General features: G+C 41.7%; 1 protein-coding gene across 3 annotated transcripts in view; it reads right to left on the bottom strand.

Annotated features, from left to right (window-relative positions):
• Nucleotides 1-20961, bottom strand: part of kirrel1a (kirre like nephrin family adhesion molecule 1a) — a 45982-nt gene that overhangs the window by 2565 nt on the left and 22456 nt on the right. For 2 of the 3 annotated variants that reach the window (XM_008435032.3, XM_017310556.2), the window contains exons 3-14: nucleotides 15664-15813; nucleotides 15425-15582; nucleotides 12158-12308; nucleotides 11411-11516; nucleotides 8656-8804; nucleotides 8448-8575; nucleotides 7250-7376; nucleotides 6468-6568; nucleotides 3237-3453; nucleotides 3025-3132; nucleotides 2744-2871; nucleotides 2371-2484 (exon numbers count right to left, since the gene is read on the bottom strand). In XM_008435032.3, the coding sequence (XP_008433254.1) occupies nucleotides 2371-2484; nucleotides 2744-2871; nucleotides 3025-3132; nucleotides 3237-3453; nucleotides 6468-6568; nucleotides 7250-7376; nucleotides 8448-8575; nucleotides 8656-8804; nucleotides 11411-11516; nucleotides 12158-12308; nucleotides 15425-15582; nucleotides 15664-15813 (1637 nt within the window). The remainder of the gene's footprint in view (nucleotides 1-2370; nucleotides 2485-2743; nucleotides 2872-3024; nucleotides 3133-3236; nucleotides 3454-6467; nucleotides 6569-7249; nucleotides 7377-8447; nucleotides 8576-8655; nucleotides 8805-11410; nucleotides 11517-12157; nucleotides 12309-15424; nucleotides 15583-15663; nucleotides 15814-20961) is intronic. The other variant, XM_008435033.3, reaches the window with a different exon arrangement.

Raw genomic sequence — 20961 nt, 5'->3', positions numbered from 1 at the left:
TTCCAAAGTTAGCAAAAACAAACCCCTAAAAATGAGCTCTTTTATTAGCTAATTAGCAGAAGTGTGCCCACCACCGTTAAAATGAAGACTTTTCAATACTCATCTAAATATGTAGAAGTTTGTTTTATTAACTGGACAAAATGTCACGTCTGAGGTGTTGAACACTTTGCAACCTGAAATGAGTAAAAACTCCAAATATAAAAGGATATGACATATTTAAACAAAAATGCAGAAGTTTTCTCAAATACATATGTATTTATTTACAATGTAAATACATATGTATACAATGTAAATACATTAAGTTGTAAATACAATTTAATGTAAATACATATTAAGTTGTGCCATTAAGTCCCTCCAACTACTTAATGTACATATTACTTCCAGCAAAACTTTCAGATATTCTCAGAAGAGGAATACCAAAAGAGAAAGAGTTCAGTTTATCTTGTTTTATCGTTTTACTTGCCACACAATCTCTGCAGAGGACAGCCTGGGTGTCAGTGATTTTTTTGGAATTTGGCTTTATGTTGCTTCGTAGAGATCACAATATCCTTGACAGCTTTTCTCATATAAATAATTGTATGAGAAAACACGTGGACCTCTCCGTTGCTGTGAAAGTTATCCTCTGCTTTAAGGCTGAAAATAAGCCTTTCAATGGATCTTGAAAGCCTTATTCCAAGATTCTGTGGAATATTTTTGAGGCTTGCGGCTACAACTTGGTAATTTGCTTATCTGTTGTCTTACTCTGGCAGCATTGTGCCAATCTATTTCAGGCGTCTTTCCTCCCTCTAACTTGTTTCACTGTGTAGTGCTTCAGGCAGTGGATGGGAAGAAGAAGAAAAGAAGAAGTACGTCAGGGTGATCTAACCAAGTCCTGGGGTGGATTCCGGTCTGCATTTCTTCCCTATGATCTGAGGCAACACTTCAGCTTCAGGGGTCTGCCTTCCTTTGCCCTCGCAGATTATTCTTAGAATGGGAAGCGGGGCTGTGAGAAACATTTTGGCAGGTTGGTGGTTCAAAGTGCTTTTATCACAAACCAAAGTGGAAGAGTATTATACTGGTCACGTAAATGTATCCAACAAATTTGAATATCAGATAAAGACAAGTTGAGTAAATATAACAACCAGATTTCAACTGATGATTGCATTTGTAAAGAAAAAGTATAATCTGATCTGAGATGGCTCTATGTGAAAAAGCAAAAAGCCTCCAGACAAGGTTAACAGTAAACATATGAAAACCAGAAATGGTAAACATGGACTGAGTCAAACTTCTGCATGCCACTCTAGCCAGAGGTTCTGCAGCAGCTGCAGCGCGACAATGAACCTGTAACCTGCCACTGTCAGGGCGCTAGAGCACCTGGCCATTATCCTCCAGACAAAAACGGAACTTTCTGATTTTTATGTTTTTTACACTGGTCCATTTCTGGACTCAAAAATGTCTGTAGACATGTTGAATGTTATTGTTTATATCCAGAAATGTTGTGCATACGCACAACGCAGGAGGACAAGCAGACAATTGTTTTACGTGCCATCCAGAGGAGAACAATTCCAAAATGAAACCTTGAGACGTGGGTTTATTAATTAAGCGCGATGCCCCACAGCAAAGCAAAAATAACACAGGAACTAAAATCCACTCGTATTCTTCTTTCTTCTTGCTCTCTATGTTGCTATTACATTATACACAACTGACTGACAACAGCTCCTCTAGTTGACAAAGGAGATATTACTTCAAGTGTATCAGGATTTAACAAGACACAAACATTTCCCATACAAAGAGCAGAACATTCAGTTTGTTACAGTTTTTTTTTTCAGGATTGACTTTTATTGTTGCGATTATTAATAAATGATTATCTGAACACAGTGGTTTTAAAGTTCATATGTGTGTCGTCTTATTTACTTTTTTAAATGCACTGAAACGCATTGACAATCTTAACATGCAGATGTGCAGCGGAATTCAAAGTCAAGCTAGCATAACTGACCTACTTCCCTTTCGCTTGCAATTTTTTTTTTTTTTATGAAATCTTTTTACTGATATGAACTGTGATTCCCTTGGACTTCATTTTCTAGGTGTCAGCGTTGGAAATTAATAGCCAAACACTGTTTCCCTTCTCCTTTTTTATATCACGCGTACATTTAAGATTTAAGTCGTAAGTTGACAGCTAAAACCAATGGAGCTAAAACCAATCGTCTGTGAGAATTTCTTGTGTGTGTGACATCATGTTTCAATATGTCTATGTTATTATATTTACTTAGGGCCACAAGGAGTAGTTTTGCTCCTTTGCCCTAATAGTAATTTGTAAAATGTGTCAAAGTGCACATTTTACAAATTAATAAAAAATAAAAAGCTGAGGAGTTTTACAGAAAGGCAGCTCACCTTTAGGTCGTACTCCTGGCGGGTGTCCAGGGTGTCGCTGCGCAGGTCCGACTTGAGCTCTATGTCATCTTTAAAAGGCTGATTAGAGGGAGAGAAGGACACAGAAGGGAGAAACTAAACCGTCAAACAACAGAACAAACAAAAAGGAGAGGAGCCAGAACAGAAAACAGGAGCGGGAAGGAGGAAACAGAGTATGAGAGAAAAAGAGAAAGAGGAGTTAAAAAGAAGTGAGTGAAGAGTAGGTTGGTGTTTGTTTTCAGTTAAAAAGGTACAGCGTGGTTAGACTGCAGGGAGTCAGGGAGTTATTCTACAGCTATGGGCTGCGGAAACAGATCCCAACCCAAACACAGACGCCCCGCTGCCTGCCGCTCACCGAGTACATGGCCTTGACCATGCGTGAGGCCGTGGACACGCTGCCGGAGTCCTCCTCCAGGCTGTGGGTCTCCTTGGTGATGGTCTCCACCTTGATGTCGGGCTTACCCAGCGTGACCCCGCGCCGGCCTGTGAGCGCAAACACACCGAGTGAAAAACAGGCCGGACACACCCCTGTGGAGTCGGGGTGTTTTCACAAGCTGCGGGAACTCAAAGAGAGCCAACTTCCCCACACCGGAGGAGGAGCGGACGCCCTTTGACCTCACAGAGAGCATGACTCACTGCCTTTTCTCTGCCGGTAGAAGACGAGAACGAGGATGAGCAGGAAGATGAGGAGGACAATGGTGGAGCACACTGTGCTGCCAGCTACTATCCCCACTGGAAACTCCTCTGTGTGTGACGGGGGGAAAACACACAAACACACCGCAGGTTAGGAGTACAATTAGGGTGTAACTACTCATTCAAACAACACAGAGTGTGTGTTTCCAGCTCACCGTTCTCCTCCAGCGTAATGATCATGGTGCCCGGGCCAAATGCGTTCCAGGCCGTGCAGTTGTAGGTAGACAGGAAGTCCGACTCCATCACGTTGTTGATGGTGAGGGTGGAGAGGACGCCGCCGCCCTCAGCGGCTGGCTTGCTCTGCTCCACTGTGTACCTCTCCAGCAGTGTGCCTTTCTCCTTCTCCCACACGTTCTCCTTCCACGCCCACACCTGGAGCGCACACACAGAATGACAGCCTGATGAGACTCGATCAAAGAGAGGCATTCAGATTCAGTTGGAGCAAATTCATGTTATATGCAACTCAAACCCCTTTGAGGTACCTTATAAGAGTATTTGTAAGCCTTTATTCTGCCTGCAATGCATTGGTTGAGTCAGGATTTGGCACTTGCCAGAAAAAAAAAATTTGCCATCAGCATTGTGCTGATGGCTGATGATGATCTTAAAGTGTGAGGCTATTTCTGAGGAGTAGGGCGCTGTATGAGCAAAGGCGGTACTTGCTGAAGAATGCATACGTCAACTGGACAAGGCAACCTGCAACAAGCAAATGTTTCAAGGGATTTCAGAGAAACTGACCGTTCAGTGGTAAACGTGCAAAATTAGGCCTCTGTCTCTTTAAAAACTCCTGCTCTTTCTGAAACTCCGCCTTCAGGAAGTCATCACAGCATGGCTTCTTTATTAACCCTTAAATAACGTTTTTACCAGCGTTTCACTGAGATGTAGCTCAAATAACGAGCTCAGCAGATGTGCAGTTCCACCAGGTGTTTGCTGGTGGCTAGTCTGAAGGAGCGCATTGGAGGGCTGCAGCTCTGAGGAGGAGCTGCGTCTCCAATGCGTACCTGGGTCCACCCAGGCGTTTCACACAGCTGAATGGTTGCCACGGGAGATCAAAGGATTTTCCTAACATGAATGAAATAATCAAGACAACACTACAAGTATTTTTTGGATATAAAGTTCGAAAAAGTTGATTTTACATGATACTGTCCCTTTAATGTTCATGTGTGTGTAACAGAAAGCAACCCGATCTAGTGCAGCAAGCATTTAAAGTTGAATTGGTAAGAAAAACCTTAAATCCTTCTTCTGTTGTGTCCGCTGCCTGATGTGATCAGCGGCGGCCGCATGCATCCGTCTCCCTCCAACAGAAACTTGAACGGGCTCTCATGCGAGCGGCAGCAGTGTTCATGTTTCTGCGAGCTGAAGCGCAGCATCACAGTGGGTGACTGAGCTGGCGAGAACATTGCTCATTCTCCACCTTTAGAGCCACTAAAAGCAGCTGTATTATTCAGCACTCAAGTACTGTACTAGGCTCAGTTAATTATGCATAAGCCCACATGTTTCTATAATGTGCCCACTTATTGGAGAGGGGCAGAGAAGGGGGAGCAGAACCTCCTGGCTGTGGCGTTTACAGGGACAACTGCTCCTCTCCAGTGCTTCATCTTTTATAAATGTCTTTCTGTCCCCCAACTCCCCAAGTCGCATTAGGGAGCGCGGCGCCACGAGTCAGGACGGATCAGTCACGGAGCCGAGGCGGCCGCGCCGCGCCACACCGCGCTGCGTCCGGCCTGAGCACTGACGCAGAGCTAAAAGCGGACTGACTCAGAGTTGCTTTGTTTGTGTGCTGGGATGGAGGAACGCTCTGAGAGAGGATTCCAGACTGAGTCACCACTCAGAAAAAAAAACAAAAAAAAAAAAAAACAGAGACAGTGTCTAACAGCAGCCAGCGAGTCATTTAGGAAGGGACAGGAAGCAGTCTAATCCCAACTGCTGTGAGCCTAAAAGCTACAACCATGTGCTCTTTGTGGCCAAAGCCTTTTCTTGTCTGTCGTTGTTCCCAGCTCAATAATTGATGCGTCGCTGAGATTTGAAAGTTTCCACTGAAGGTGCTCCATACTGTTTGCTAAAGTGTCTCGCAAAAGTCTTGAACCCTTTCACATGTAGTCACCTTACAAAGATAAAGTTCAGGGTCATTTATTGAGAGTTTATAGGACAGACCAAAACAAAGCGGCGCACAAGTGTGAAGAAGAAGGAATTATAAACTTCTAAACTAAGTAAGTAAGTAACTAACTAACTAACTCTAAACCACTATAACTACACTACTGTATGATATTTTGAAAAATAAACGCATAAGCATTACACCAACACAATATTTAGCAGAAGCTAAGGCTAAACCATTTCACCAACATGATATATGACATTTAGCAGAAGCTAATTCTAAAGCACTAAGGCAGTAATTTCATTTCAAATTATGCCTTCCCTTTATATATCTACAGACAGAATCCACCATGGAGCTCAAATTTAATTTTGACATTATAATTTACATGTTCTATTCTACCCATAGGTATTGTATTTATATTTAGATCTTGTTCTCTACTGTCGGTGATTTATTTTGTTTATGTATGATTCTTGCTTGAAATAAAGTTATTGGGGTAAAAACATCAAGAAAGAAAACAGAACTGCTGCTTAAACAGTCTTCGCCCACTTCAGAATAAGAGCATCAATATAAACATCTAACTACATGATGAATTCTTAATGGTCAATAACCAAAACTTCAATACAGATGTATAACTTTACTTGACTGAAAGTTTACAAAACAGACAAATAAACTAGTGACTTAGAATTTGTATGGAAAAAATAACCTAGGGGAAGCTAAGAGCACTAAACTCTTTCATGAGTTAGCAAAACCATTAGCTCTGCTAATAGCAGAGCTAAACAAAATATTAGCTCTGCTATTAGCGCATTAGCAGACGTGTGCCCACTTCTGAAGAAAGCCATAGAAAGCCTGTTTACAGCCAAAGTCACAAAGGAGCCACAGCAGACACGTGAAAGAAGGTCATTTGGTCAGATTAGGTCAAATTTGTCTTTCCTGGCCAACATACAAAATGCTATGTGTGTCAGAAAGCTAACGCTGCACCCCCTTGGTGGAACACGATGCTGCTAGCATCATGCTGTGGTGATGCTCTTCCGCAGCACGGACAGGAAAGCTGGTTAGGAAGGATGAATGAAGCTCAATGAAGGATGGAAGAAAACCAGGAAGAGGCGGCAGAGGAGTTGAGGTCAGGGCAGAGGTTAAGATCAAAGCCTCAGTCTAAGTCCAACTGAGAATCTCAATAGATAGATTATGCATCAGGTCCCTTTCACATAATAATAACTACTTTGTTTAGGGCTGTATGAAATGTGAAAGGGTTCAAATGGTGTAAACAATTCTTAGGTTGTTTTTTTTTACTTACGATCTTATCTGGAGGGGGTGTACTGGCTATGTAGCATTTCACGCCTCCTCTCTCCCCCCTCACAGCGTACTGCACAGGCTCACTGGAGATGATGGGTGGACCTGTGAACACACACAGACCACAGACTCATCAAGTGCAGGGGGTGATTCCATCTTATTTTTACTGTTTTTACTCTCCAATAACTGAAAAAAAAGTCTGCTTTTAAAGCCACAGTACGTAACTTTTATTAAAAGTATGTTCTTTAAATATTTGTTAGAACTGTCATCATGTTGTAACAGCGTGTTATGAGATAGATAACCAGGGAAAAGAATGATCTCCTCCATCTCGTGCCTGAACTACTATTGTTGTCTGAAGAAAACAACCAGGAAGACGGTCTTAGCGCTGTCAATCAACTTCATGTACACGCTACTAAGTGCTCATGGTGAAGAAGCAACTTACTGTCCCGGTAAAACTGTTTGTCTACCATCATGTTGGCTATGCTAACTAGTTAGCATTCATGACAGTTTCTACTGTCGGAAAGAAGTTGTAACCTAACCGAGCTAGCAGCGTGCACATCAGGGTGATTGACAGCACTAAGACCCGCCTCCTGGGTCTGATTGGCTCTTTCTAGTTCGCACTAGAAGAAGGCACAGGAGTTCGAGTCTTTTTTTTAATTTGTTGTAGAACAACAAATATTGTTGTAGAACAACAAATATTGTTTTACATATATGTTTTACATATTTGGTTAAATAAAGGTTGCATACTGCAGCCTTAAGGTGTGAACTAAAAAGTTTTTTTCTGACCGTTGACTGTGAGCGTGACCTCGGTCTCTCCTACGCCGATCCGCGGAACGATGGCCTTGCACACATACTGGCCAGCGTCCGCCTGGGTCACTGACTTCAGATACAGTTGGTTGCTGTTGCTCAGAACCTGTGGGGGAGGCAACAAAAGAACAACAAATGTAAACAGAGCAAACAGCAGAGTAAAGGGACAGTCCGCACCGCGCTCTCCGCATGCTTTACTCACTTAAAAGAGTTGCCGTGATCTACTACTCTGACCCAATCTGACTGACAATGTAAACTCCTGCTGCAGTTCTTAACCTGTCACAAGGGTTTTATAGTTGCCTAGCAACCACATCCATCAGAAAATGAAGCGAGGAAAATGATGGTTACATAGGAAACCACCCAGAGAGAGAAACACCTGATTATGCAGGCGTGGGCGCGAGCCGAGTCGGGACATATTTAGTGGCTCTGATGTGAGGAGGGTTCTCTGGCTTTTATCCAGTCCTGGTCCTGGATGCAGGTCCAATTAAAGCCAGAAGATGAATGCATCTTAATTCCATCCTAAAATGTTCAGTAAATGCTTCAATTAAATAAAACTAAAAAAAATGACACGTTCATCTTTTTTTCCCCCCACAAAAAACACTTATTTTGCTTTAGGTCAGTTAGAATGATCAGAATTACCTAAATTATTTCTGTTTGCCAAATGTCACAATAATAAAGAGAAAGAACAAATGAGAGATTTATTGTTCATGTCTTAAAAATAAAAAATGTACCGTCTCCAGGTTCTTGGAGGTGCCTAATTCATCTGTTCAAACATTTATACGCAAATACAGACATAATGGGGGGTCCAACCATCATCCAATAGAAACATAAAGAGCCAAATTGCGGTTTGCAGACGTCCAGAAGGACAAAGACCTTCATTGTTGGGGATATGTCCTGTGGTCTGACAGAACTAAAATGAAACTGTTTGGCCAGTTTTATTTTATGACCATAACTACATTTACAGGAAAATCAGGGAAGATTGTAAGCCTTGAATAGCATCTACAGAAGTATGTGGGTCTAAAATCAATGAAATCAAATTGAAATGTTTTTTTTTAAAACAAGATTTTTTTTTTAAAGGAATTTGAGAAAACCTGGTTATCCTAAATACACATTATGAATATTAATGTCTCTGTCGGGGGCAGACTAAGAATTCAAAAAGCTTGAGTTTAATTTTTACCATGTTGGATCCTTTCTTGAACCAGGTGAGGGTGAGTGGAGGGTTTCCGGCCCATTTGCAGTTGAGGGTGACATCAGAGTCCACATCGACTGTTTTGGGCTGTGGCTCCACCAGCAGGATGGGACCGACTGGAGGAAGAAATGGGGACAATTATTATGTCTGTGAGCTCCAGCAGCTGTCACGGTGAGGTGAGTGCAGCGTGACTCACAGTGAACGTCCACCAGGATGCTGACGTTGGTCTTCCCCACCGCATTGAAGACCAAGCAGGAGACGGGCTCGGTGAAGAAGGAGTGGTCGGCCTTGGTGGTGAACACGCTCTCCCTGGCGCCCTGCAGCACCACGCCGCCTTTAGCCCACCTGCCGTTCACACAAACATACACTGGTTTTACATCAAGATAACAGTTTACAGGCAATGTTTCCACAGAATCTCACAAATTTTCTAAACAAACAAAAACAACATAAACTGGAAAACAACATATTTTAGTTCACCGTTTTCCTGAGACATTTTATCTTCACTTCAAAAGCAGAATTTTGATAATTTTCCAGTGAAAAACGTCCTTTAATTTTATTCCTGTATTCAACTCCTGCTCCGCCAAAGAAAAGAGAACAAGCAGCTGGAACCAAAACATCTCCACTGACTCCGCTCCCAAGGACAAAGCGACAAGCCCAAGTCTCAAAACATTCGGACTCCGTGGGAATCCCACTGAAAAACAGATTTTCTGTACTTCAGCCTGAGCCTCTGAGTGAAACCTCACCTTCAAACATCAACAATGAGGCAAGACCAACACATCCACCCCCCAAAGCTCCAAAGGACAAAGCGACCACCAGGAAAACGAAAGGTATGCCAAAAGTGCTTATTGTTGGAGATGAGGCAGTAAATGGAGTCAGTCATTTTTGCAATCCCAAGAAAACGAGAGTGATTTCTTTTCCTGGTGACACTGGGAGTAGTGTACCCCAAGGTTCAATCCTAGGACCCCTCCTATTCAATATTTATATGCTCCCACTAGCAGGTGCTCAGGTTATAACAGGAAATAACAATGCGGATGATACGCAGCTCTACATTATGATGTCACCAGGTGACTCTGAACCCATCCAATCACTGAATAGATGTTTAGAACAGATAAATGTGTGGATGTGCCAAAACTTTCTCCAGCTGAACTGAAACAAAACTGAAGTTATTATCTTTGGACCTAAAGAGGAGCGAACCAGAATCAACGCACAGCTTCAGTTATTACAACTAAAAACCAGCGATCAGCCCAAAACCTGGGAGTAGTGATGGACTCTGACCTGAACCTTCAGAGCCACATTAAGACAGTCATAAAGTCGGCCTTCTATCACCTGAAGAACATCTCCAGGATTAGAGGACTGATGCCTCTTCGAGATCTAGAGAAACTCATCGATGCGTTTATCTTTAGTCGCATTGATTATTGCAACAGCGTCTTCACAGGTCTGACTAATAAATCAATCAAACAGCTGCAGCTGATCCAGAAGCTGCTGCTCGGGTTCTCACTAAAACCGGGAAGATAGAGCACATAACACCAGTTTTAAAGTCCCTACACTGGCTCCCTGTATCTCAAGAGAATAGACTTTAAAATACTGTTGTTAGTTTATAAATCACTGAACGGTTTAGCACCACAATATATTAAAGATCTGCTGTTGTTGTACCAACTGTCTAGACCCCTCAGGTCTTCTGGTTCTGGTCTGCTCTGCATTCCCAGGACCAGAACCAAACGAGGAGAAGCAGCATTCAGCTTCTACGCACCACAAATTTGGAACAAACTTCCAGAAAACTGTAAAACAGCTGAAACACTGAGTGCCTTTAAATCTCGACTTAAAACCCACCTGTTTAGAGTTGCTTATGGAACATAAACAACAACCCGGGTTGGGATTTGAACCCCAACCCGCTCTACATTATGATGTCACCATCATAATGTAGGAAGAAATGGGGACAATTCGAACTTCAAACTTCGATCGGTGGAAAATTGAATGTTTTTGATTATTTATTCAATGTTACATGATTCTGTGCTTTTGTGTTTAATGATGTAAAGCACTTTGAAATGCCTCGCTGCTGAAATGTGCTATACAAATAAAATTTGATTGATTGATTTGATACATATAGAGGAATCTCTGTCCATTTTCACCGATTTCATCTGTTCATTAGTTGGTCACTATAGCACAGTTGAAACCAGAGGTTTACATAAACTGGATAAAAAGACATATCCACCTTCTTTTCTCATTGTCTGAAGTTACACCAGACAAAACTTATCAAAAATTATTTATACTTGCTAAATGCTACAATAATAAGTCAGATTTATTTGTTAATGTCTTCAACACCAGCAGTTTACATACATTTCCTCAGTATTTAGTAGCTTTGTCTTTGAGTTGCATGATTTGGGTCAAACATATTAGGTTTCCTTAAAGAAGCTTCTCACAGCCTTACAATACATCCACAGGTGAGTTTCTAATTAGCCTAAGTGTGTTAATTAACCTACTGGTTAACCTATAAGAAATTTCTTGGTTTTCCACCCATTACTCCTGAATGTAAACTTCTGATTTAGAAGACATTTATAAATAGATTTAACATATTATTTCTCTCATTATTGTAGAATTTAGCAAGCAGAAATAATTTTGGTAATTCCAACTGACATGAAACAAGAGAAGCTCAGTTAGATTGAAATTCAGATAGTGAGAAAAAAAGTTGTCTCAGTGCATTTAAACTTCTGGTTTCAATTGTTGTATTTTACTTTTAAATGATGTTCTCGTTTACACGGAGAGTAAAAAAGCTTCTCAGCAGTTACAGGCAGAGTTTGATTGTAGTGATGCCAAAAAGTTAAATGCTGACATCAGAAACCAACTTCTTGATTCAAACAAAGTAGGTTTAAATGGAAATCTTCCATGTGTCTGAATAATTATGGGCTCAGCTGCATTAGCTTGTGTTGCAAAGGAAAGAGGCTGAAGCAGACCTGTAGCCCATAATAGGAGGGTTGGCATGAGCCTGGCAGGTGAAGGTGACTCGGTCCCCTTCTAGGACAGAGCGCGGTTCGATGGACAGGGTCACTGTTGGTGGATCTGAAACGAAGAACAGAGACTCTTGGGACATGGAGTCTACAGCTGCATGGCAGTTCAGAGGATTATCTGATGCAGGATGCTTTTTCATGCATTAGTTACTAACATCCTTAAAGCCCTTCATCTGGTGGCAGATGTTACACACTCTACTTAAAGTTATGATGCTCTGGTTGCCATGGTGGCAGCATGTTGGACTAGTTAGTCCTAATTTGTTTTAATTCTGGATTTTTCATAGTTTTTTAGTTGAGGCATTACACGTTTGGATAATTGTGACCTCTGCTATTGGATGCGGTGCAGCTGGAAGAATCTTTGCTTGTACTTTTTTCCAAAGTTCAGACAGTAATTATGACATGTCACCATGGCAACAAGGAGTAGTCTTTACAACTGGGATTGGCTGATTAGATAGCATCTTAAAAGTTACAACCCCAAATCCCAGATGATTTCCAGCAATATGTCCAGGCAGAGATTTAAAGTGGAAAAGCAAAAGCCAACAAGGTGGGTTAGCAGTGATGATGTCACAGTCTTCAGTTAAAGTAGTGAAATTAGTGCCTATGACGTGTGAAGATGTGAGAAAATTCAAGAAGTATGGATACTTTTGGATTTATTTCAATTTGCTGCCTGGTGGTGACAGCAGCAGGACTTACGGTGCACATTAAGGGTGACGGTTGTGCTCTTGCCAGAGGGAGCGGCCTGGTTGGTGGCCACACAGCTGTAGTTCCTCCCAGTGTCAGTGTCAATGGGGTGGATGGGAAGGTAGCTCCGCGTGGTCACCCTCTTTCTGTCTGAAAGCACCTCCTAGAGAGCAGACACCCAGTGAAAACACCTAGAGAATGCTTGACCACATTCCTGAGTCCAACTGAGCACTCACACCAGACCTGTTTAATTCACTTTAATCAAACTTTAGTTCATTTATCTAGAAGGTCTGCCTTGTTTGGGGAGTTGTGAATGCACAAACGAATTCGGATACACTCTGGTGAGCCTACAAACCTCGGACCGAGTTTGGTTGAAATGAACCCTGGTGTGGTTCGAATGTGTGTTGTCAAACAAACCGGAGATCGCTCCAAAAACAGGAAATGCACTACAACGCTGGGCATTCTGGATAAATACCAGAATGCAAAGTATTCCAAGTACACCTCGCTGCAGCAAACAGAAAGGGGCGGGGACGGACCACTGTCAGCCTCATATCTTATTTGGAAATGGGACCATTGCAATCCGGAAGTGAAGGGGGCGCTATTTCCTGTATTATCCGCGGTCTCCCGTTTTTATTTTCTTTTTAAATCTGTGATATATCTTAACCTTTAGGAAGGAGTTTCACTCTCAGGATGTATTTGAACTTCAATCTTTTATTTACTTAAGCGCAGCTCACAGTTTTTAACAAATTCTGTAGTTTTCGGTGTACTTCTAAATCTGCTTCTTAGTCGCATCTTTTCGGGGTTTACTGCTGCCTCTTGTGGCGTGGGGGTGGTAAGACAACTAATCTAATGACATTACCAAATCAGAATACCAAAGTCTTTATTATTTATTATAAACTTTGGCATTACTGGAAGTGGCTGGGGAGAGGGAAGTCTGGGTCTCCCTTCTGAAGCTGCTGCCCCCGCGACCCGACTCCGGATAAGCGGCAGAAAATGGATGGATGGATTACTGGAACAGTAAAAGATAAATTCCCTAACAAAAGAACATACCTTTCCATATTCTTAAGGAAGTAGAGCTAATTAAATGACATAAACAAGACCTGAAAGTGATTCCAGTTTCACTTGATGGCCAACCTGTTGAAACTGTGGCAAATTTTAAATTCCTTGTGTTATTCCTGGACAGTCAGCTCAACTTTGCTGAAAACACTGACTATATATTTAAGAACTGTTCTCAGAGACTCTACCTTTTAAGAAGACCTTGGGGTTACCCAACTTGAGGTTGTGTTAAAATGTTAAAACTTAACATTCTAACTAGAGTTTTAACTTAACTCAAGTTAAAACAACATTTTAACTCAAGTTTTAACTTTTCATCTCCTCAGCTGATTTGGTCACATGAGCTGCAGATTAACAGACAATCTTTTAAGAATACTTTGAATGGCAGGTATAACAACAGGTAAATAGTGGTGAAACCAAAAACAACTCTGTCTCAACTGTTTGCTGAAAGAACATGAAAGACAGCAAGAAATATTCTAGCAGAGAGCATCCATCCTCATTATTTATCAGTTTGACCCTCTGAGCTCATGAAGGTGTTAAAGTGATCCTTTAGGAACTAAGAACATCTATTAGAAGTTATTTATTGACAGTGCAATAATTATTCTTAACCAAACTAAATAACATTTACCTATAGCGTGCTGTGGTAAATGTGTAAGTGTTTTGCTCTATTCACAAATTGTAGACTCTATATATAAGACTCTACTATAAATGGTATCTCAGTATAACACACATGGCACCGTGAAAACAAAAATGTGATTTTTTTTTGCTTGTATCTGTTTAACAACCTGGGTTGTTATTCCTAATTTGTTTGTTATTGACTTTTGCTGAATTAAATTTCTTACGTATATATTGCAAATGGTATTTTTTATTATAGTAATCATGTTGTTTTTCATGTCTCTTTATTTCTTTTCTTCCTCCTATAATTGATGGAGATATATAGATATTATTCATAATGTTTAAAAGCATTGTAATTTAATGTCATTTAATTAGCTCTACATCCTTAAGAAAGTGAAAAAATATGGTGTTTTATGAGATAATTTATCTTTTACGGTGCCAGTAATGCTGAAATTAATAGTAAATAAAGACGTTGTGGTATTCTGATTTAGTAACGTGATTATGTTAGTTGTTTTACCACCGCCAGGCTACTAGAGGCAGTAGTAGGCCCGAAAAGATGCGACTAAGGAGCAGATTTAGAAGTACACCGAAAGTTACAGAATTTGTTAAAAAATGTGAGCTGCGCTTAAGTAAATAAAAGATTGAAGTTCAAATACATTCTGAGAGTGAAAATACTTCCTAAAGGTGAAGATATATCACATATTTCAAAAGAAAATAAAAACGGGAGGCCGCGGATAAGTGCAATGGTCCCATTTCCAAATAAGGTATGAGGCTGACAGTGGTCCGTCCCCGCCCCTTTCTTTTTGCTGCAGCGAGGACCTTCTCAAGTATTCTGGAAACCAAAATATACATGTGAGTGTCGTTCTACCAGGAGGACTGTCCTGATTTCTCTTTTGCCACAAAAACAAAAGAGACAAAAGAGAAATCCTACAAAATGTAAAATCTGACCCCACCCCATGAGAAGCAAGTTGCGCTCATGTCTTGTTCAGAGGGTTTTGTGTTGTTTCTTTCAGTGGTTTTTGGTGCAGCACCGCCGCAGGCGAGGAAGTGAACAGGTTACTCAAAGAGTTTGGTTTGTTTGACATAGTGCAGAGTGAAAGAGAGCACACAATTATCAGGTGGGAGAACACCTTTAATGTCCCAAGTTGGCACTACATTATGAACCCCTAAAGCAAATGGCAAAAAAAAAACCACAAAGAAGGCACTGAGCACACCTTCCTTCTTCACAAAACATAGACAAAAATGCGGTGGAGATTTTAGTGGTTGTAGGATTTCTCTTGTCCATGGTAAAAGGTCAAAAGGCATTTCTCCCACTAGCACTGGACTCCTGCTTTTGTTTCGGCTGTTTTTACCCAGAATAGTTGGCTTCCTGCTTTTGGAGTTATCTCCAATACGCTTACTATTCATGTATGCATTCAAACCATGCCAGAGTTCACTTCACCCAAACCGAGATCTAGGGTTTCAGGTGGACCAGAGTGTACATCGGTTTGATTGTGTATACACACCTCCCCAAACGAACCAGACTTTCCAGGCAAACGAACTACAGATCAACTAAAGTGGACTAAACAGGGCTGATGTGAATGCACCCTTAAAGAGCGTGGTGAAACTTACAGTGGTACTGACAGCACCCTCTATCGGCAGCCCATCTTTCATCCACTCAACCATCGAAGGCGGTTTAGCTCCGCGAGACACGCATGTCAGGTTGTAGGACTCCCCCGCGTTCAGCAGCACCTCCGGTCCTCCGTCGATTACTGGGTCATCTGGAGGGACTGGAACGGAGGGAAAGACGTTAGAAACACAAACCATGTGTGGAGCGTTGTCTCCAGAAGACGCCAGAAGCGGAGACGCACTCAGGACGGTGAGTTTGGCCCTTCTGGACCTCAGAGCAGCATCGGGGGCCTGGCACTCGTACAGGGCGTCGTCGGACAGGTCAGCCGACAGGATCTCCAAGTTGTACTGACCCAGCTCCTGGACCCGTAGCACACGGTACCGGGGCCAAGCTGTAGCACACACAAACACACAGGCACCAAGATTTTAACGGGAGACAACTTGTAGGAAGAAAACACAGAGGTTAACGTTATATCCAGCCACTTTTTTAAACTTTCATGTGATGCGTCGCTAGCCCGTGTGTTCACATCTACTTCTCTGAGTTCAAAATGTCCCATGCCAAGTTCAATAGGAGAGGGACATTTCTAAATTACCGCTTAAAACAATGTGACTTCCTCCAAATAAAAACTTTGAAAACTAAGAATCTTCAAATGTAGGTTTGAGGCAATAAAATATTTTCCTAAGCATGTTTTGAAAACGTGCATTCAGTGGCAGTTTCTGATATGGGCGATATTTATATTTCAAACTTACAGAGTTAGGCATTTCGAGAATTTTTTTAATTTGTGTAAATTGATTGACAGAGCTAATCTTTATTTTTTTCTGCTGTACAATTTTCTATCAAACGATGTTTCAATGTTTTCTGAACAGGTTGTTGTTGAAAGTGATAATTTGTTCTCAAGAAACTTACTTTGATTAAATAAAGGGTAAATAAATGTAAAAAAAGTTTAATGGCCGCTGATAAAAGTCAGTCTTTTGTAGCCTCAGCCTAAAAGCCACCAGAGTTTCACTCAGACAGAAACCTACACAGATCTTCCCTTCCCCCAACCCAGCTCCAGCTGTGCAGCCGGTGTGCATTCTCACCATTAGGTGGCGTCCCTGCACTCCTCTAGCATCACACGAGTAGAAAGGGTTGGGGGGGTTGAATGCATGATGACAGGAGCGTTTTAGAGGACCTAAATCGACTTTATTCCATGGTGCAGTATGTGTTAGTTTGCATCGCCGTACGAAGCGCACTGTTGCAGTTTTGCCCGCCTGACCTCCCTTCTCCTCAACTCTGGCCACCTTTCTCCTGCACACATTTGCATGCAGGGTGTCGCATGTGTAGGAGCGTGTGGAAAGGACAGAGGGCATGTGTTCGTTCACATGTTTCCGCAAAGCTCTGCCTCGAAGCTTTCAGCCGTTACAGTAATGACGCGACGAAGTGATAGAAAACAGAGAAAAGGAGGGGTAAGGAGGAGGAGGGCAGGAATTAGGAGCGAGGCTGATGAGTGACGGGACGGACGAGTTAAAAGAAGAATCAGAGAGGGCTCAGCGCAACAAAGGCAGATGAGTGAAGGAGAGCAGCGGGGACAGGGAGGAACAGGGGATCTGAGAGGAGGAGGTCACACAGGAATAGCCTGACAGTTAGAGGAGAAAGTCCCAAATAGTCGCCTTGCGGTGTTCCACTGCGCTGAGGTGATGTGGAGAAGGAAAAACTGCAGCGGACATGGAGACAACACCAACAAACACACAGCAACCGCATATCACTAACAGTGGGATAATCAGTTACACATCTGGCCACATGTTTTGATCTGTAACTGCGCAACTCCTCCATCCCCCTCCTCTTTCAGTTGGAACCAGTGTTGTAACTCAGATGAATCACTCTGCTGGAGTTTGGTCCAAGTCCTACAAAAATCAAAGTGGAAAATCACTGGAGAGAGAGAAACAGCTGTGGTGTTCCATGAGTTAGTCGACGTATGCCGCCCTGAACGCATACCGGACGTTAGCCGGTTATTAGCTAGCTCCCCCTCGGTGGGCAACGGCAGCGGAGGCGGCCTGCTTTGACAGAGACGATGACAGCGTGATGCTGCTCAGCCGAACTGACGGACTGAGAACGGTGCCGGAGGCAGTGGAGAAAATTCCCACCCAACGTTTACACTGAGGCTGGGTAAATTTAGCATCCAGCTAAGGATGTGCACATTTTGGAACAATAGAATGTGACAGGGGGTATCATCTGCTGTGGGAAATACAAAAAGAAGTGTCACACTATCCTAACCTAAAGTTAATGTGGCCTCTCATATATGGCAGTGCTACCTATGCTTCACATGTTTAACACTAGTAACAACATAATGTTGAAGATGCTACATCTCAACATTATCAGTTGAAGATAAAACATCTCAGATCCTTAACGCTCCATCGGCTTCATTGTTTTGAAATGGAATAGATACTATTTCCTTTCTTTACTGTATAAAAGGTGAAGTACATCTTTGAGTCACTGCTATAACTGCCTTCAACGCCAATAGTAGCACTTTGGGATGTGTCTCTACTATCTTTGAACAGAATAACTGAAAGTTTTGTCATTCTTCTTTGCAAAATAATTGATCCACAGTCAGATTGGATGGAGAACCTTTTGCCAGATTGTCATTTATACCCTGATTCCATTGAGTGATAAGACAATGTACCAATGCGGTTAGGGACACTATTTTCTGTTTCAATTGTACCATTCACCATTCTAGGGCCCTCTTCAGTTGCAAGTACATACCAAAACAATGGTTCAGTTAGGGTACAGCTAACATCGTCCATTGATTAGGGGACGGAAAATATTGCTGCTTGTGTCGAACACAAAACTTGCTAGACTGTTTAGGCTGAACTCTGCACAGTGGCTAAGAAGGTAGAAGTTTATCCTGTAACCAGTGGGTTCCTCTTCCGAACTCCTGCTTTGTTAGTCTCAGTCATTGTGTTCTTGGGCTAGACATTTCACCTCTCCTTGCCTACTGGTGGAGGTCAGACAACCTGGTGGCAAAGAGTTTTCTGTGCTATACCGCTTATGAGGTCGTAAGAATGTACCAAAGCACGGATGTGTATGGTGGGTGTCTGCTTTGAGTTCACCTAAAATTCGAGCAGACCTTTGAGGAGTGAAATATGCCTAAGTATGTGAGGACCTTTAGTTGCAGCAAGAGACTCAAATGATTCAGTCTGAATTGCCTCCTGGCCATTTTCTTCAACATTTCCTGTGTGCCCCATGTGACTTGTAGCAAACTACAATCAGGAGAATGTATGCCATTATTTCAATATCGGCTTTTTCTTGCTGCACTTTCTTAAAGACCAAATTATGGAGCATATGCCTAATTATTGTTCTGTTAATAGATTATTTCACCTGAGCTTCATGTCTCTGCAGCTTCTACAGCGTTACAGTGGCCATCTGGTCTGTTTCTTTGATCAAGGATCTACTGGATGACCAAGTTTAAGTAGACACCCATGCTTTGGTCGGCTTGCAGCTGTGTCATATTTTTTCCATTTTTAAAAGATGAGCTAACCTACAAAAGGAAACCTCTGAAGACTTCACAGGACACCTGGATTTACAATCATTTATTAGTAAGATGACGTCTGACAGTATTTGTTCCCACTGCATTTTACTCTGGAGTACCAGAGTAAAGGAGGGTAGTAGATTTTCATCTGTAAATAAATCCATGACTAGGCATTGTGATTGGAGGACACACTGACAGGCCTTGAAGACTAGGATTGTAAAAGAGCCCAAAGTAAAAAGATTTCAGCTGTACCACTTAATGAGCTAACCAAAGTCGAAAACTGCCCTTTGTAACTGAAGGTATTATATTTTAAACATTAGTGATCTTGTATTTGTACAAAATTAGATTTCAGTTTCATATTTGAAAATTGAACCGAGGAGTAATCTGATGATCTCTCATAATAAAGAATTTAGGGAAACAGCAGTTAATTAAAGTTAGCTCACTATCTCTTGCATTTCTTTAGTTTTGGCAGGGAACCGTTTCACAAAACGCAGCTAGTTTTCCCTTCTTTGAGATTTCAAGGTATACAGAGTAAGTAAAAGAGTGAAGTTACATCTCTGAAATCTGACTTTAAGTACTTGGAAAAATTCTTCTGGGTGACATTCCTGCACCGGAAAAACGAATATTTAAGTGTTGGGGAATGCTAGTCAGATAAAACAAGAAACCACAGTGTTGGAAAATGTATTCCATACTGGGATTTTTTTTTTCACAAAGCAATTCATCAGTTGTAGAAAAGACTTGCTCTTTCGTTTTGGAATTAGAAGCAGAAGTTGAATTTGTAAATTTTTTTCCCTCTTTTTCTCCTACTAATACCTTCGTGGTTGGGGGTTTTCACAGTGGACTTGAGTTGGTGTAAATCAACTTCTTAGCATGAGTCTTTAAGCTAATAGCTTAGCTAGGTAAGTTGTTGACATTAATGTAGCATGTTGTTGAAAGGCACTCTTTCAGGAAAGGGTAACTATGAGTGAGTTAGTTGTGATGCACAGGACAACAGTGATCCAGAAACAAGTTCTGGCGTGTGCTGGTTTCTTTGTTCTTTTTAACCTTAGGTTCAGAATCTGTCTGAAAGTGATACGAAAACTAGCTTAACTGTACTTCAGTTCTAAACTTGACACGGTGAGCAACCAAACTATCTTGCTGCGATTTCTGTTTTCTAAAGCCATATCTGCTTCTTTACTGGAGACAATTGTACAATAAAGTAATGAAAGTAACTTTATTGTACAATAAAGTTACCACGCAGGTGTTATTTAACCGAACACCTGCGTGATTTAACGCAGGTGTTACGTTAAACCACTGACTGTTTGAGGGAGATTAAATCCTGGATAACCAGCCATTTTTTACAACTTAATAATAACAAAGCTAAGATTTTTCTGTTTGCCCTTGCCACACTTATAATCTTGAAAATGGATGGATAATATGTTGTCTGTAACTAGTGTAGAACACGGTAGTCTGTCTTCTCACTGGTAAGCGTCACTACATATCACTCATACTGACTAGAAGGTTGATTTTAAAATGTTATTGGTTTTTAAATCACCCCAATACCTCAGTTCAATGGCTGAATTTTTATAATCCCGTCAGGACACTAAGGCCAAGTTACCGGGTAACTTTTGGGGCAGAGGCTCCTAGACTCTGGAGCAACCTGCCAATGCCTATTAGGTGTTAGGTGTTTCCGCAAAAAACCTTTGCGGATACACTTAAAATAATCTTTGTATGGACGGGGCCTAAAAAAAATCCTAGTTCTGTTAGACTACTGGTTTAAAATGTCTGCCAAGATACTGGGAGATCTTTGTATTTACTTAAGTTTTTCTTGTCTTTGAAAAACTTGGGACCCACTGAAACCCCTCTCTGACAAAGACTTTTAGAGCTCTTTGTCATAGAGCTAAAAGTCCCACTGATAGGTGAATGTCCAATGTTCCCTTAACATTGGGGATGCACTCGCGAGTGCATTCCCACTCGCCTCCTTCCCTTTCTCCATCTATAATGCCGCCTATGAATGTCCTTCTGCTGGCACTGATTTCCCTCCGAACTCTCCAT

Source organism: Poecilia reticulata, chromosome 18, assembly GCF_904066995.2.
Source record: "Poecilia reticulata chromosome 18, P_reticulata-male-v2, whole genome shotgun sequence".
In the NCBI taxonomy this organism is placed as follows: Eukaryota; Metazoa; Chordata; class Actinopteri; order Cyprinodontiformes; family Poeciliidae; genus Poecilia; species Poecilia reticulata.
The sequence above is the reverse complement of the archived record's forward strand: the minus strand, read 5'-3'. Positions and strand labels throughout refer to the sequence as shown.